General features: G+C 47.1%; 1 protein-coding gene across 3 annotated transcripts in view; it reads left to right on the top strand.

The window, feature by feature from the left end:
- Nucleotides 1-16,965, top strand: part of SH2D4B (SH2 domain containing 4B) — a 62,418-nt gene extending 45,453 nt beyond the window's left edge. For 2 of the 3 annotated variants that reach the window (XM_036089774.2, XM_036089775.2), the window contains exons 6-7: nt 9,936-10,156; nt 14,378-16,965. In XM_036089774.2, the coding sequence (XP_035945667.1) occupies nt 9,936-10,156; nt 14,378-14,470 (314 nt within the window). In that variant the 3' untranslated portion in view covers nt 14,471-16,965. The remainder of the gene's footprint in view (nt 1-9,935; nt 10,157-14,377) is intronic. The other variant, XM_036089778.2, reaches the window with a different exon arrangement.
- Nucleotides 16,966-17,722: the final 757 nt, after the last annotated feature.

Raw genomic sequence — 17,722 nt, 5'->3', positions numbered from 1 at the left:
CTGGGGCTGCCGCCAGTTAGCACCGATGGAATCAATATTTTGATAGCAACTTGAAGTTGTTGTTGGTGGTGTTTGAGAGCATCATCTTCACGGGATGCAGGGAGATGGTTAGGTGAGGCTTAGCGAAGATGGCACGGGGATTTGTGCTCCATACAATAAGAAGGGAGTCAGGAGCTGCTGGCCACACCTCGCGGGGCTGCTGGCTGCAAATGCGATATAAATGTGCGGGAATTGGGACAGGGAGAGCAAGCCTGGACTTCTTGGCGACGCTGGCCATCTCCGCTTCTGCATTCCCTGCTTCTTACCCTCCCGCTGTGCAATCGCGGATGGGGTGGGGGGAAGGGGGCGCTGGAAGGCTTCTGCCCCTGACCTTGGCCATGGTTTTTACTGCAGAGGCCCAGCAGAGGGCGCTGTAGTTAGTTGGCTTGCCTCTGATGTTCAGCACCCAGAGGAGCCGTGGACTATTTTGTTAAGACTTTTGTTGTTGTTGTTATCAGTTAGAGATCTTTCGGGTCTATCTGTATGTCAGCGGTTCTTGCCAGGGATGATTGTGCCCCACGGGGCAGCTGACAGTGTCTGGAGACATATTTGGCTGTCTCTACATTTCCATCAAACTTTTGAATTGTTGCTAGAAAGATAGATATAAAAGTGTAATTTCTTGTTTATTTGTTTTTATAAGTGATCTTACCTTGTCAGGACCTCTGTTTCCTGCTAATGCCTAAAAAATCACCCTCAACATTTCCAGTTCCTTTGGTTTTAAGAGTCTCTTTCAGTTTAACTCAGTTACTTTCTAACAAATATTCAATCTTTCCAACATCACTCCTTTTCCCCAGGTGGTGTCTGAGTGTAGGGGGAGCTCATGGCTTGGGAGGGAGTCAAAGAAAGGCCCTGGTTGGCCCCTCATCTCTGGACCTTGTTCTCTACTTTTACGAATCCGATGGTCCACTGCTGCTGGAAGCATCTATGAGTGTTGGATACTGAGCATAGCTGGGGTCTGGGGGTCCCCTTCTCCACACTGATTATCCCCCACACTTGACTTGGCCCTACCTTGGCTCTTGCTGGGCCTTCTGAGTTTCAACAACTGCCATCAGTTAACTGTTAGAGAAGACCATCTACCCCAAAGCCTAGGTTCTGGGGTATGCCTTAATGATGCCTCTCTTCTGGGCTATGCTCTTAATGATGTTTATTTTCCAAAAAACCCTCAGTCCTAAAGATTCAGTTCACTGGCCACCTCTTCCACCCCTGTCCTCATACTTTATTATCATTATGGAAAGACACAAGGCTGTCCCTTATTTGTTTATTTTCTTACTCTCCTTTATGCTCCACCCACATTCCCCTTCCTCCTCAATAAGGAGCCTTCCTGATAATAATGAGTATCTGTTCAAAGGGTTCTTGTATATATATTATGTATATATCACCCAAGGGAAGTTATTCTGCTCCTTATTTTCTTTTTTTCTCAGCTAACGTTACATATGATTTGACCTTGATGCTTTTCTGTGGCTAATTTTTTAAAAGATTTTATTTATTTGAGAGAGAGAGAGAGAATGAGTGGGGAGGGGCAGAGGGAGAGGGAGAAGCAGGCTCCCCGTTGAGCAAGGAGCCCAACGCAGGGCTCGATCCCAGGACCCTGAGATCATGACCTGACCCGAAGGCAGATGCCTTATCTGACTGAGCCACCCAGGCGCCCCACTTCTGCTGTTTTTGTGATGTGTCCACGAAGAGCGCAGCTTGCTTCCTGGGATATCTAGGCTCTGTTCCCCTCCCCAACGTGGGTCTGGACCTTCTCCTTCATCCCTTTCTTTTCTCCTACCTTGCTCAGTTTTGATTCCACTCCCAGTGATCAGAGGTGGCCCCAGAGGGTGTCACCATGGGCCTCTTGCCTTTCCCCAGGATTGGGGAAGGCAGATCCTCCCCAGGTTTCAGCTGCTGTTCTTAAGTTGGCCTCCTGCTTTCCAGTGAATTCCTGTCGACTGCTCTCGGGTCCATTGGTCACCCTTGTTTCTCTCTTCTTCTTCCCGTGGAAACACTTGGTATCACGAAAGTCTTGTGTTGATTGATTGTTCTACCTCCATTTGTATCTGGGGTTCACGGGGCTACCTTGCCACCTAGTTTTGTTGGAAACTTAGTCCATGGACTTTGTTATGAGAGCCATGCTGTTTCTACCTCTGGCCTATTATTTCTAATTGCTGCACAGAATTCCACAGGCTGCATCTACCTAATTCTGCTACCCTCTCCTCGAGTCCTGGACACCCACATTGCCCTCAACTTATCACCACCACAGATTAATCTAAGAGTCAATTACTTTTCTTGCCCTGGACCCTTATGGACTTGTGTGAGGATTTCTTTATAATATATCCCAGGAATGGAATTGTTGGACCAGAGGGTAAATGTGCAGTTAATCTGGTTAGGGGTGTCCGGAAGGCTGACCCAATCCCGATTCCCAGCAGCCACACATGATGGTTTCTCTCCCTCCATGTTCCAAATCCCACACCAGAAGGTGTTGGAAGTCCTGGCTCCCCTCCAGGACACACAGAAATTTGGGGAGCCTGGCAGCCATCATCTTCAGGCTGTTCTGTCTCCAAATCCGTCATTCTGCCTAATTGTGGCTACATTATGCTGGCGCATGGCTCCTGCTAGATTCTCCACAAAATTGGGATACGGGACTCTTCTAGTTTCTCTGTGGGGTGCAGGAACATGAGTGGGGGCCCTCCCTTTAGTCCTTCTTCCCCTCGGTGGAGGGGATAGAGGTGGGATACCACCCCAGCCCAGGAAAAGCTCTTTCCCGTCTGCAGGGTCTTCTCACAGGCCCTACCTCTGTCCCCTCTAGAGTAGGTCTATAAAACTGTGTTTAGATCTCCAAGTACTACTCGAAATATAGAGGGAGTTTGTAGAATGTAAAAATCCACTTTTTACATCTTTGCCAGCCCTGGTTTGCAAGACCATTTACACTCTAGCTCAGTCAGTCTCAAACCTGGCTGCGTATTGGAATTACCTGGGAAGATTGTAAATGTTACTCATGTCTGTTGTACCCAAAATGAATTAGTAAGACTCTGTCAGAGTGGGCCAGGGCGGAGAACTGTGCTCTAGGGACCCAAGACAGCCAACACTGACATTTAAAGCTCATTAGTGATCCTTTTTTTCTCTGGGTGATAACCTCCCCATCCCTCAAAGGACATTGACCAACTTTGAATGAATGTCATAGCATGATGTGTGGGGAGGTGCAGAGCCATGATATTTAAATCCTTAAAATATTAAACATCGAATGTATACAGTGTGCGCACATACAGATGTGAAGGGCATGAAGAGAGCTTCAGAAGCAGAAACACGAGCCATCCTGGAAGCACCTATGTGCCCCTGACCTTGGTCGCCCTGGTCCTTCCACCAGATGCCATCCCTCTCCCGAATATCTGCTCTATCAGATCTTTGCTTCATTTATTGTTTGTATATTAATCTCCAAGCACTGTAGCCTTTAGCTTTGTGAGCTTTTCACTTTAGTACCAATGGAACTATAGCGTAGTTATTTTTTAGTTATTAGCTTGTTTCACGCTTCATTGAAAAAAAAACTTCTCCTTGTTGCATTTGTCCACCTCTGCTCTTCGGAGGCTACACCGCTCTCAATGCCTATCTTTCAGTGGTTAATTGAGAGGGCGTAACATGCATATTTCACATATTCTCAAGTTGCTATATATATCTTTACCCTCTTTCTAGACACACAGAATTTTTTAAATTATTTTTTTAAAGTTTTATGTATTTAAGTAATCTCTACACCCAACGTGGGGCTCCAACTCACAACCCCGAGATCAAGAGGCTAATGCTCTTCCGCTGGAGCCAGCCAGGCTCCCCCTCAAGACACAGGCTCCCCCTCAAGACACATAACAGTGATTCTACTCTCAACTGATCAGATGTTGTCAGTATGGCAGTCCTTTCTTTAAATCTTCAAATTATCCATTACTAGTATTGTTTTGTAAGTCAATATATCTTTTTAAATTCACCTGCAGGATCTATGCTTATCATTCCTTCTAGCCCCTCAGATTCTCTGTTCAGTTTCAAATTTCTTCCACCTGAAGTATGTCCTTTAGATTATCTTTGATAGTCGATTTTCTCAAATTTTTTTTCTGAAGATGTCTTTATTTTGTCCTTTTCCTTGAAAGATAGTTTCATTAAACACTGTTATTTTTTTTTTTCTCAGCACACTGAAAATATTATCCCATTGTCCTCTGGCTTTTACTGTTGTAACTGAGAAGTTAACCATCAGTCTAATGGTTCATTCTTTGGAGATAATCTGCCTTCTCTCTCTGGCTGACAGAATGAGACACTAAGTCGCTTTGGGCAGGTTCACTGCAACGTGTCTTTGATGAATCCTCAGTCCTTCACTCTTTAAATATGGCCTCCTCTCCCTCTCGCCTGTATTCTCTGGGATCCGGATCGCACATGTGCTAGACCTCTCAGCCCATCCTCTGCGTCTCCTTCCTGTCCTGAGACTTAGATTAAGCTTCTCTAATGTTCCATTTATATAAATATGCCATGGGGGTGTCCTTCTTAGTCTTGGCTGTGACTCTTCACTCATTGCGTCCCTCCTTCTCCCCTCCCACGTCATCAGCTCTGCTTACGGCTTGTACCCACAATCTACCCAGCCCCAGAGGCCTGCTTCACATCTCCCTTCGTTGCTGCTCTCAGGTCTGTCCTGACTTCTCCAGGTCACATTAATCTCCTCCTTCTGTGTCTTTTACAGCAGCTCTTACTGTCCTGTGCATGTGAAAACATGGTGTAGAGCAAAGAGCACTGGACTTGGAGTCCGAGGACCTGAGTTCAAAATCTGGCCCCACCACTTACTAGCTCTGTGACCTGGGATAGGTCACTTTTCTTGCTGACCCTCGGCGTCCTCAGTTATGAACTGATGATGATCGGGATGTTAGGAGGACTGAAGGGGATGAGGGCCACAGAGTCCCTGGATGGTGTCCAGGGCTGGCTGTGACAGGGGGCTTCTTAGGTAACCCCTGGTGTGTCCTTTTGCCCCCCTGCGTCAACATAGAAGCCATCTCTGGCAGACACTCAGTCTGGGAGCTGGAGTCCAGCGCTACAACTGGGGAAATGTAGCTATGAAGCAATCCCTACATGATGAAGCCCTCACTGCATTGAGATCCCTGGCTTGTGTGCCTCTAGTTCATACCCCCTGGAGCCATCTTTTCATCCTTGAACATTCTCATACTCTTCTCTGTCTAGTTCGTAACCCCTGGAGCCGTCTTTTCATCCTTGAACATTCTCACATTCTTCTCTGTTTAGAGATCATCAGTCATTTCCCATGGCCCTCGAAATTAAGTCCAGAATCCTTCTAATGGTACAGAGAGCTCTTGGGGGCTTGGCCCCTGCCGACCTCTACGTATCTCACCATTGCTGTTGCCCGGCTCCTACTTTGGCCCTCCCTCGGGCCACGTGCTAATTAATCTCTTTTGCAAACAAGTTCTTGCCTCGCGCCTCTGTTTTCACCTTTCTGGTCTCAGTCTAGCTGTCGCTTCCACCCCTTGGCACCAGAGCTGGGTGGGGTGCCTCCCCCAGCTGCTCGTGCAGCACCTGGGGCCTTGATCACCACTCGTTACAGTGAGCCTTTTCTTAAAAAAAAAAAAAATCCTGTCGATCTTTATTTCTGTCCAGAGTCAAAGCTTCTGGAAGGCAGGAACTGTTTTTCATTCAGTGCCGATTCCCAGGTGCCTAGTATGGGGCCTGGCTCCTAGAGAGTGCTTAATACATAGTTGTTGAAGGGAGGAAGGAGAGAAATTGCGGGAAAAGCTACATTGCCCAATGTTGGCAGGTGAGAACTGGCTCAAAAGGGATCTACGGTCGCATTCTGCAGTCATCATTCCCGAACAGCTACCCTGGAGCACTGTGTGGTAAGGCCGCATCCCTCGGCCAGCCCTGGTCATTGGCAGACGCAGAAAGTTTCCATGATCCCGGGGGAGCAGTGTGCTTGCTCCACAGTCAGAAGGGGTGAGGTGAGGCCCTCCCTTCTTTCCTTAGCCAAGAGGTCGTAGAGTGTTTAGAAGGGGCAGAGGTGGGATGGGATGGGGTATGATTAGTGCTTAGTTCCCAGTACACTTGGCTTAGAGGTGATCCACGGAGAGAGAGAGGGAGTCCAGCGCAGAGTATGAGTGGGCAGAGAAGTGTAACAGCTTCTCCTTGTAAGTGTCCTGCAGGCCTCCCAGCCACCCACTAATTCTCCTGGGGGTCAGGTTTTCTATGGAATGGTCTATGCCATCCTCAACTATGAGGCTGCATTACTTTTGGCCTTGGGCCAAATTATACTGTTGATTTCTAGCTAAGTATCAAAGAGTGGGGTCAGAGTTCGCAGGAGAGTCTGCCAGGGATGGTGCAGGCTGGGGCCCCGGGACCCAAGCAGTCCCCATCAGAGGTCACCCGCCACAGCCTCTGTCTGGAGGGACTGGGTGCGTGGGTGTGGGCAGCATAGCCTGGCAGTGCTATGACCATCGCTGTTCCCAGGACGAAGTGACATCCAACCCTGGCACATGAGTGATACGCTTGGTGTAGCCAAGACAAACTAGTTATGTGTATTAGATAGGCGTTGTGTCCTCAGGCACTGTGGCAAGCATGCTCACACGTTAATTTAACATAGGCTCAAACAACCTTATGACGTAGGTAAGAGTAATGGTACCACTTAATAGATGAGGACACTGCCCTGGGTTTCAGAGAGGCTTAAGTAACCTGCCCAAGGTCACCCATTGAACAAATCCCTGAGCTGTGATTTTATTTTTATTTTTTAAAAGATTTTATTTATTTGAGAGAGAGAGAAAGCAAGAGAGAGCATGAACAGGGGGGAGCGGCAGAGGTAGAGGGAGAAGCAGAGTCCCCATTGAGCAGGGAGCCCGATGCGAGGCTCGATCCCAGGACCCTGAGATCATGACCTGAGCTGAAGGCTGATGCTTAACCGACTGAGCCACCCAGATGTCCACCTGAGCTGTGATTTTAGTCTTTGCTCTTGATTACTGCTCCAAACAAGCCCCCCAACATTCCAGATGCTTGGGGCACAAAGGTCAGCATTCAGTGTCAGTTTGGGTCTTCCAGGAAGCAGAAGTACAAGAGATTTCCTGGAAGAAATGCCCATGAAGGATAAAGGGGAGAGGGAGCAGGAGAAGGTGGGGAGAGTCTTCAGATGAGGTGCAGGCCTGACGCCCATGAAGGGAGGGTGGGAAGGAAGGGTCATTGGGAGGAAGAGCCTGCTACTGGAACACAGCTCAGGGAGAGTCTTGCTCCGGCTGATGGGAAGCCCTGAGCAGTGACTGCTCACTAGAGGAGTCCCACACTGGGTAGAATGGCAGCTTCCGTAGCCTTGTGCTCATAGAACCCTCTGTGCTCTGAGTCAGGGGCACTGGGTCCTGTACCCTCTGTGCCTGAAGCAGCTGGGGCAGAACACGCTTCAGCGGTGGATCCTGAGCAGCGGCTGGGGGCTGTCAGCTCTGGACACTGTTCCTTGCAGCAGAGTCTCTCTTGAGGGAGGCTCGAGCAGCGCGCTCCCACGGTTGCCACAAGCTTTATCCTCGAGCCCTTCACAGGCTGTTTACTAATACACTGTAGCATCTGGGCAGGTGTTACGAAAGCTCAAAGGTGGATATCCCGTGCAGCCTCCTGGGATAGCGATGATTTCCTGACAGGATGGAGCAGGTTGCACACTGAATAAAGGGACCCTGCCAAGGGGGCTGGTTGTGAGCAGGAGGGGTTGAAATGTGGAAATGTGAGCTTGGCCATTTTGGCCCAGAGAGGCACCCTTTTCAAAGTCCACCACTCAGAGGGACATCTGTTTCTCACTTGCACAAAGGTAGAGTGTAGGTGACCAGCAGCATGGGCTTCCCAGGAGAGAAGAGGAGGATTCAGGGTTAGCTGGGACAAAGGGGGCCGGGGACGGGCATGAAGCTTCTGCACAAGGGGGCTTGTGGGAAGGAGCAGCAATGGTGCACAAGGTGAGTGAGTGAATGAGCCTAGAGAGGTGGGTGGGTGGGGTCCCAGAGCCCCGTGTCTGTCGTTCCCAAGCCTGGAGTCTGCCAGAGTCCGGGGAGGCTATTCAAAGGTTTTAGATGGCAGACACATGACATTGTCCTTTTGGTGTTATTGGTCGCTTTCAGATATTAAAAGGTCGAGTCCTATTCAAGTTTGACTGTTCAGGCTCCTGCCCAATGCAACAATTCTCTCCTCCCCAATTTCCAGTCTGGTCTGGGCTTTAGCTTGAGGTGGGCAGAGTGGAGATGGGGGTGACATTTTCTGGTCCTTTTTCCTCCCGGCCCTTGGCTCTACTCTGTCTCCTCTTACTTTTCTCCCTGCCCCAGCCACCTTTAGTGTCTAGGTCTTCTGGCACTGGGGCAGGGAGGTGGGTGAGGGACGGTGCTGAGTCTTCTGACAGATTCCAGGTGGCCATTTTGGTCCTCTTTTGGCTGTCACTGCTTCCCTGGCTGAAGGCACTAACATCCTCCCGGTGCTTCCTCCTGCCTACGTGGGAATTGTGCGCGATTCTTCAGGTGTCCTGTGGTAGAAGGGCTCCCCACTTCCTCCCCCTCCCCTCTCCCTGGTTTCCTACTTACATAGCCTGGCTGGGGAGAGGGTGGCTCACTTGATTGCCTCTTGATAAGTCTGGGCAAGGAGGATGGAGGTGACCCCCAATTGTGTTGGCTGTCTTTAAAAGGGGGACATGTGACAGTGTGGTGGCCTCTATGTCCTCTGCTTTGGGCACAAGGAAAGTCCTGCCCCACCTCCTATAAATAGGAGAGCAATGGCAGGGGCTTGGGGGGGAGCAGGGAGTACGTACAGGAAAGCTTGAGAAAGGCACCAGGGTGCAGTAGGGGAGAGGTCACAAGTGTGCAGTACCTCTCAGGGTCACAGGGACCAACAGCCCGGCTACCTTCTACCCCTTTGCTATGTGACCGTCAGTAAAGATCCCACGGAGTGTATGCACAGGGTAACCAAGTGGGTGTGTGAAAAGGACCATGCGTTTCTCCTCTCTCCCCAAATATGATGATAACAGTAGCCAACATTTCCACAGTGTTTCTCAGTTTATGAAATGCTTTCAAATTCTTTAGCTGACTTGAAAGTTGTAATGTGCCCTTGAAGTAGATGGATTAAGATGCTCACTTAAACGTCAGAGGACATTGGAGAAGTCGAGGAGTTGGCTGAGCATCACGGAGCCCAGACAAAGGCAGGTTGAGCAGGTCACCTAGGCCTTCTGGCTCCCGCCCTCTTCCCGCTGCCCTGCCCTGCGAGACTGGTCCCCCCACACATGGCTTCCTATGCTCTATCCAGAGGACAGCAGCTCCCAAAAAGCCCTTCTGGGGATTGCCACTGACAAGTAATCAGTAACTTCAGGGCTGGACCCGACCTCCATACTGTGGTGAAACCACATCCTCATGAAGGACCGCAGAACCTGAGAAAATTTTGTCCTTTGAGCTGGTTTCCCAATGCCCACAGGTGGGCGGAGGAAGTCTTTTCACTTCTTAAGAGGACCTACTGTTTTCAGGTGTTCATTCATGGGTACCAGCAAGATAACTGGGGTAGTAATCTTGAGTCACTCTGCTGTTGTCATTAAAGCAGGACTCTTAAGGCTCTCCACGGGGCAGTGCTTGCTGACTTGTATTTGTAATCGATAGATGCTCTAATTCTGGCTCATTGCTAATTCTTTGCTTACCCAATTAATCCAAATTAGTGTGGCTTAATTTGGAGGAAAGCGTGCTAAACTCAGGTGCTAGTAGAAACTCTGCCCCCAGGCTCACAGCTGGTTGCTCTGGGCGGAATGAGGTAAGTAAGTGCTGGACAGCTCCTGAGGCCACCTCTTTCCTGACACCATGGAAGGAGGCTGAAGGGCAGGGGTGAGTCAGGGAGAGTGGCAGGGGAAAGGTTTGCTGAACCTACGGACTTATTTTTTTTCTTTTTTAAACCAGGAATTATTAGCCGAGAAGATGCAGAAGATCTCCTCGAGAACATGACGGAGGGAGCATTTTTGGTCCGGGTCAGTGAGAAAATCTGGGGCTACACCCTCTCCTATCGCCTGCAGAAAGGGTTCAAGCACTTTCTTGTGGATGCCTCTGGGGATTTTTACAGCTTCCTGGGAGTGGACCCCAATCGCCACGCAACGCTCACCGATCTCATTGATTTCCACAAGGTATCCTTCACAGGGCTGCTGGTCAGGAGATAGGACTGGGAGGAACTTGAGGTGAAGGAGCGCCAGGCTGCAGGTATTCTAAGAGATGGGGTGGAGAGAGAGCAGGCAGCCCCAGAAGGTCTGCAGGATCACAGGGATATGGGACATCGGGGTGGGAGAGAGCAGAGATGGTCTAGACAGGCTCTGGGGCCTGCTGTTCTTCTCTCTGGCTTACCCTCTGACTAATGCAGGCCCCTCCAGCCCTGGTCCCTAAGCCTCTTCTCACCTCAAGTATCCGAGTTCTCCCTATGGTCAACACTTAGGGACTAGTTGATGCACCTTCTGTCCAAGCCCGCGGCTTACCTGCAACACATCCCCAGGATGTCCTGCTTGAGGACGTTCTAGCCGGGCCTCTGGCAGCTTTGTAGAGTTAGCTGAAGCCTAGCTGTCAACCCTGTGGCTTGAGAAGCTTTTCTAGTAGAGTTACCATGCCTCTTGTTCCAACTACAAGGATACGTACGTGTGTGGTCCGTGTATGACTTTGGGCAGCTTCCTTAGTCTCACTGAACTTTACCATCCTAACCAGGCAAATGGATGTAAATAATAGTTCAGATCCCATGACTGTTAAATGAGGCAATGTCCATAACAGCACTCTGTAACTGTGAAGTGGTGTGGAAGTTCTTGTTTTCCAGAACTCTCTTTGTTATTTGTCCCCCTACTGTAGACCTCTCATGAGGAAAGATGTTGCCTTCCAAACGATATATGTAGAAAGAAGCAACTTCTGTGTTAATGTGACTGTCAGCACAGTAGTAACTGGGAGAAAGCCAAAGGTGGAACTCGGTGAGCCACAAGGGTGGGAGAGGGATTCCGAGAGACAGAGTCGTGGTCGCTCCCCATCTACCTGAGCTTTGCAGCTTTAGCAAGGTTCACAGACTCACATCTCACTGGGTTTTTGCTGTAATAGGAACTCTTGGATTGGTTTTGTTTTTTCTTCATGGATGTCCCCAGGGCTCTAGGGACAGCTCTTGACTTGACCTTCTAAGTAAAGCACATAGAAAATTACCTAATTACAAATACCTAGACGCTGGGTGGACAGGACTCCTGGAAAACTGGACTAACCAGGTTCAGGGCAGTTTTCTACCCGTGTTGGGAAGAGCTTTCTAACAACTCTAGGAAAGAGAAAGGGAGGGCCTGTGTGGATATTGGCACCTTCTCTGTGTCAGGCATGATGCCTAGTGCTGTCCATCCATGTTCTCGCTTCCTCATCATGATAGCTCCGTGAGGGAGGTAGACTAGTCCCATTTCACAGATCAGGAGACCAAAGCCAGGGAGCTTGAATAGCTTCCCTAAGTTTTCATGGCTGGCACCACGAGGTCTGAGAGTTAATCCTCAGGCCGTCTGCCTCTAAAGATTGGGCTTTTTCCTCTCTACCATGATATTTGGTTTCCCTGCCCACTATAAGCTGCTTTGAGCAGTGATGAGCTGCTTGTCCCAGGAAGTGTTCAAACACAGGAAAAAAGTCCATCTCTCAGAGAAGCTATGCTATTGTTCTTGCATTGGAAGGTTAGAACAGATGTCTTTGAAGGTCTTTATTCTCTTCCAAATCTAGGGTTGGAGACTTCCAATGTAGTTTCTTACACTGAAGAGGGGGTTCATCTATGCCCATGTGGAGATCTGGTGGTCAGCGTATATAAATTAAAGTTTTAATTACACAATTAATTTATGATTATGTTCTAAGAATAATGAAGTACAATACAAGGTGAATGCCTTGTCCATTTCAAATCTCCATTTCCATTCTCCACCTTAAAGTATTAGTTTGCCATGTACCTATCCAAGTATTTCCCGGGCATTAACACAGAAATTTATGTACATAAGGAAGTACATAGTTTTGTTATTTTCTACATAAACCAGACAATGCTTTTTTTTTTTTTTTCTAATTATAAATTTAATGCAGGGGCGCCTGGGTGGCTCAGTCGTTAAGCGTCTGCCTTCGGCTCAGGTCATGATCCCAGGGTCCTGGGATCGAGCCCCACATCGGGCTCCCTGCTCGGCGGGAAGCCTGCTTCTCCCTCTCCCACTCCCCCTGCTTGTGTTCCCTCTCTTGCTGTCTCTTTCTCTCTGTCAAATAAATAAATAAAATCTTTAAAAAAAAATTTAATGCAATTCTCTACCCAACAAATATACCAATAGGATAGAGATTTAAAAAAAAAAAAAGATAGGATTTTCCAGAAAAAACTGAAATGTACCAGTTTATCCAGGGAAATTCTAAAAAATAAGGATAGTGGGGTGAGATTAAACCGGACAATTCTGTACCAATAGCTCAGCAATTTGATTTTTTAGCAGGATCAAGATAGCATATGGTGTTTTTTTTCAAAGCATGGTCGCTGGAAGTGGGCTGCTAAATTTTAAATCCCAACTTCATTACTGTGAGTGACTTTGGGCAAACTACTGAAATTTTTGTGCTTTAGTTTTCTCATCAGTAAGATGGGTTTCAAAATAGCACTCCCCTCCTTAGGGTCCCTGGGAGGTTTCATTGAGATATCACTGTGTAAAGTGCTGAAACAGTACAGCTGACATTTGTAAGTTATCAGGACGTTGGCTGTCACTGAAATGCTTGTATTGAGTACATGTACCAACCACATCCGTACGCGTGCCCCGTGGTTTTTCTTGATGGCCACTTACATAGCTTCCAGGTTTCCATGATCACAAACGGGGCCCCAGAGCTTTGCTTGTCTAGGTCCCTTTGGGCACAGTATTTCTCTAGGATGGATCCGTCGTACTGGAATTGCTGGATAGAAGATGATGCACATTTTAATTTGAAAAGATCTGCCAGATTGCCCTCCAAAAACATAGCGCCAGTTTGTGCTTCTGCCAAAACTGATGAGGCTTTTTCCCCACACTGTTGCCAACACTGGGGATTATCAGTCATTTTAATTTTTTCCCATCAGACGGGCAGATGCTCTATCTCACTGTTGTTTAGCTTGCATTTCTCCAATTACTACTGACACAGAGGATCTTTTTATATGTTTAATGGCCACTTGGATTTCTTCTGTGGATTGTTCGTTCCTGTCCTTTGTCCATTTTCTACTTAGATGTCTCCTTTCTTACTGACTTGTCAGTTCTTCCAGCAGTTAAATTGAGCTTTAGTTATGTCTATCCTGCTTTTCAGGTCTTCTTTTGAAATTTTTATTTTTATTTAATGGGCACTCTTTTCATTTGCAGCTTCTTTAATTAAAAAAAATAATAGCTCATTCTTTTTTTTTTAAGAATTATTTATTTATTTTGAGGAAGGGAGAGAGAGAGAGAGTGAGCATGAGTGGAGGGGTGCAGAGGGAGAGGGAGAGAGAATCCCAAGCAGAGTCCGCACTGAGTGTGGAGCCTGACACGGGGCTCAATCTCACGACCCTGAGATCATGACCCGAGCTGAAACCAAGAGTCCGATGCTTAATGGGCTGCACCACCCAGATGCCCCATAAATAATAGCCCATTCTTATTTCATGAATGATTTATCTTCTTATTCCATTGAGGAGATGCATACCCATCCCTGAAAAGCTCTTTCAGTTTGTTTTATAAACTTGATATTTTCTTAGGGGTCAGTTCTATTGTTGAGTTGGCATCTTTCTTTTATGGGTATGATTTTCCTTAAGTATGTATACATTTTGAGTTATGAGGTGGTGTCTGAACTTTGAATTTCCTATTTATCCATCAATGGATACAGTCCCTGTTTCCCGAATCCATTCTCTCCATGCTGTAAGGGTTGGAGTTGACAGCCCTAAAGACAGCTCATCTTTTGGGCATGGGAATGTCTGAGCTTTTGTGGACTCTTTGGCCTCCCAACGAAGGGCAGTGCCTCTCCTCACTTCCCATCTGCCCGAGGCAAAGACCTCTACTGTCTAGGGCTCCCCAGCCTGTCCCTCTGATATTTGCTCCAGCCCCTGCCTCACCTTCACTCCTCTGACAATCTCATCCTGTAGGTCTTTTGGTTTTCAAGTATTCTTTAACATTTGGCTTTGTTGATGGCCTTCCTTCTTATTTTCCCATATTGGATTTATTTCCATTTTCCCAATATGGCTCTATTTCTTTTTTAAAGCAGATTTTTTTTCTGTCATTTCTATAAATTTGAGTGAGGAGGAGGCAGATACATATTCATAGACTTTCTATCTTGAACTGGCCTCTCTCTGGTGGATGTTTATTTCCCTTGCTTGGTTATAAGTAATTCTTCCTTTTTGTTTTTCCTTTTAGGAGGAAATTATCACTGTTTCAGGGGGAGAGCTGCTGCAGGAACCCTGTGGACAGAGGGACAGCCCACCAGACTACCATCTGTTGTTTGAATGATTCCTTCCCCCCTCTCCCTTATCAATTGGACTTCTTTGGGCATCCAGTTTTTGAACTCAACTTAAGAACTTCCCAGCTCAAATCCTTATGGCCTTCTGGAAGATCTACCACCATCCAGAGGATTAAGTAGATTAGTATGTCTCAAGGGATATGAAATATATGTGCTATTGGTCCCCGTCCCAATGCCCAGGACAGAAATTGCTAATAGCTGATGCAACTCTTTCATGAAGAGTTTAGTTATGACTTCATGAAGCCTATTTGCCATGGCCACCCTAAGCTGAGCCCCTAGAGCACATGGGTCATGTTTTAATAATCCAAAATAATTCCAGTGCCGAACTCTGAATTTAACCTATGGTAGACATTTAATAAATGTTTGTTGAATGAATGCAATTCTTCTGAAAGTCTTCCAACACTAATCAGCAATGTTTTCTAGTAAGTAATTTCCTACCTGTTCTGTCTATAAAGTCATGGAGAGTATAGAAGAAATATTGTAAAGGATTTATATGGAAAATATAGATGCTACATCTTTAATGATGTACATTATTGCCCTCATTGATTTTATCATTGGAATAATTACCTAAGGCTTCTGAGACCCAGCTTCCAGAATAGGCGGCTGATACTGCCCTGCCTTCTATATTGGCCTCTTCTTCTGCCACCCATCCTTGGTCTTGGAAGCATATCTTGACCCTGGTTTTGCAATATTGAGTCAGTGGTTTCGTTTATTCGCATAGATGTGCCCAAAACCTGGGATGAATTATAAATTCAAGAAAGCCTTTGCTCTCTAGGATTTTACCCTCTTGATGTAGGTTACCCAAATGATTACTTCTGCCTTCCTGGTCATTTTGAGTCTGATCCTTGTGTTCACTTAATCTGAGTATGGTTTTCATATCAATGAGATTCTTCCAGTGACTCGCCAGTAACTCTCAGGGATAGTGTCTTCGTGCATACTCAGGTTCTCACGTTTATGGACAATCAGAGACAGCGTGTTATGGTGGGAATATTTTAGTGGAATCAAGCAGACTTGTGTTCAACTCCCTACCCTGGACTTACTGGTATTTTAATGTTGGCAGCACCATATTGGTGGGAGTGAAAGGATGGATGGGCTCTGATCCTTGTCAGTGGACGGGCATACCTTACTTGACAGTCATGTACCACACCACTTACACTCTCCTTCACCTCCTGCTTCCCCTACTCTTCACATTCTTGGCCACTTGCTTCACCCTGGTCACTACCACTGCAAGGCGTTCTGCCTGGACTCTGTTCTTCCTTACGGGGTCCATCAGCTTCATGTGAGATGAGCCAATGCCACCTTGCCCCATGTGGTGCTTTGGGCCCCTCATCTCCTATTGCTGCAGTTGCTGAAGACACCGTGCACCCATCAAGAGCAGGGCAGTTAACTCTGCATGTGCAGCGAACCTTGGATCAATGGGAGACAGCAGCTGGTAGATTACTTCTTCCCCCTTCCTCCTGCTGGGGGGCTGTTCGGACAGGCAGTTCTTCTGACGACCTCTGAGAAGACAGTCCTGCAAGATGGAGCAACTCGTCAGGATGAAACCAAGGAGTGGCCAGATGAGGTCCGCGCCCTCCCGTCTGTCCCTCCTCCTCCTCTGCCTCCTTCTGCAGCTCCTCTGGGCTGGCCACCCCTGAATTAAGTGGCAGCATATAGGTGTTTGCCACAGGCTCTGGCTTTGAGGGAAGCCAGGGTAAGGACCCATCGTATAAATGTGCTCGAGAACGTCAGCCTCGCAACCTGGCTTCTGTCTTGCTCTCTCCCAGGGCCCCCGAATTCATAAAAGAGAAGGCGGAAACTTGCTTCTTGAATGCTAAGATGCTTTAAAACCTTCACCGATTATGGTTAGATTTTCTTGTAATAGTCTTCCATTCTAGTAGCCTCAGAGGAACCGAATTTTGGTTTTGGCCGCGCTACTTACAAACTATGTGACTTTGTTCAAGACGTTCAACCTTGTGAAGGCTCAGTCTACCCGAGAAGAGGAATTCCTGTGTGGCCGCCACTAGTTTTTTTTTTTTTTTTTGGTGGGTCACTTAAATGAGCAATATGAAAGCTCTGTCTAAATGAGAGGCATTGCTGCTAACAACCACAGAAACAGCAACAATTATTTTGGGATTAGCGGTGATGTGGCAGGGGAATATGGTGTGATGATTTTCAAGGTGTTGGAAGAAACTTCCTATTCCAAGCACTAGCAGCAGCTCTGAGAGCCGAGCAGGCTGGGCTGAGAACCCGAACCCCTGAGCTGTTGTTCCTGTCACCCCTAATTAATACGTGAGAGACAACAGCTGAGGTTTCTATGCCTCACACATTTACTTCATTTTATTTGGGGCCTGCACTTTCTGCATGTCTCATATATTTTAGGCTTTACCTGGCCTTAAAATAAATTCCTTGTAAGTTGTCCTGCAAATGAAATTACTGTCTGGAAAACTGCAATTTCATCTTGAGAGTTTTATTATGCTAATAAATGTCAGGATTCTCAAATAAAGGGATTGCCTTTTTTTTTTTTTTCCCTGAGCCCTACAAATATAATGAAAAATAGCCAGTCAGCTACAAGACTCAGCAAAGAGAAAATTTACAGTCTATAACTAGAAAGAGAAGTTGTGAAAAACACTATGCAAGTTAATGGAAGATAAATGTCACTGAACGGAAGGGTAACTTGGGGTCTCGATGAGGGAGGGCCCCGAGTGGCAGAGCCAGAGAGCTGGACACCTGGGGTGCCAGGGTCTAAGGGGCATAGGCTGCAAAGCGGCTTCTCGGGGTTAGAATGGAGCCCTGGACGTGAAGATCTGGGCTCCTGGGGAGTGTGCCCCCCTTCTGTACCCTTGAACCCTTCATTAGCCTCAGGACTAAATTTAGAGCCAGAAGGACTTTTGTTCTGTGACCCTAGGCAAGTGTCTCCAATTCTCTGGGCCACAGTTTCTTCTATGAAATGGGGTAAAACCATGCCTGTCTCAGACGGTGGCTGGGAAATTGAACCATGTGGGGGTGCACTCGAAAATCCACATATAACTTTTGACTCCCCTCAAAACTTAACTACTAATGGCCTACTGTTGACAGAAGCCTTATGGATAACATGAACAGTCAATTAATACCTACTTTGTATGTTTTATGTACTACATACTGTATTCTTACAATAAGGTAAGTTAAAGAAAAGAAAATGTTATTAAGAAAATCATACTGAAGAGGAAATACATCTACAGTACTGTACCGTATTTATTGGAAAAAATCCATGTCTAAGTGGA

The sequence above is a fragment of the Halichoerus grypus genome, chromosome 7, assembly GCF_964656455.1.
Source record: "Halichoerus grypus chromosome 7, mHalGry1.hap1.1, whole genome shotgun sequence".
In the NCBI taxonomy this organism is placed as follows: Eukaryota; Metazoa; Chordata; class Mammalia; order Carnivora; family Phocidae; genus Halichoerus; species Halichoerus grypus.
The sequence above is the reverse complement of the archived record's forward strand: the minus strand, read 5'-3'. Positions and strand labels throughout refer to the sequence as shown.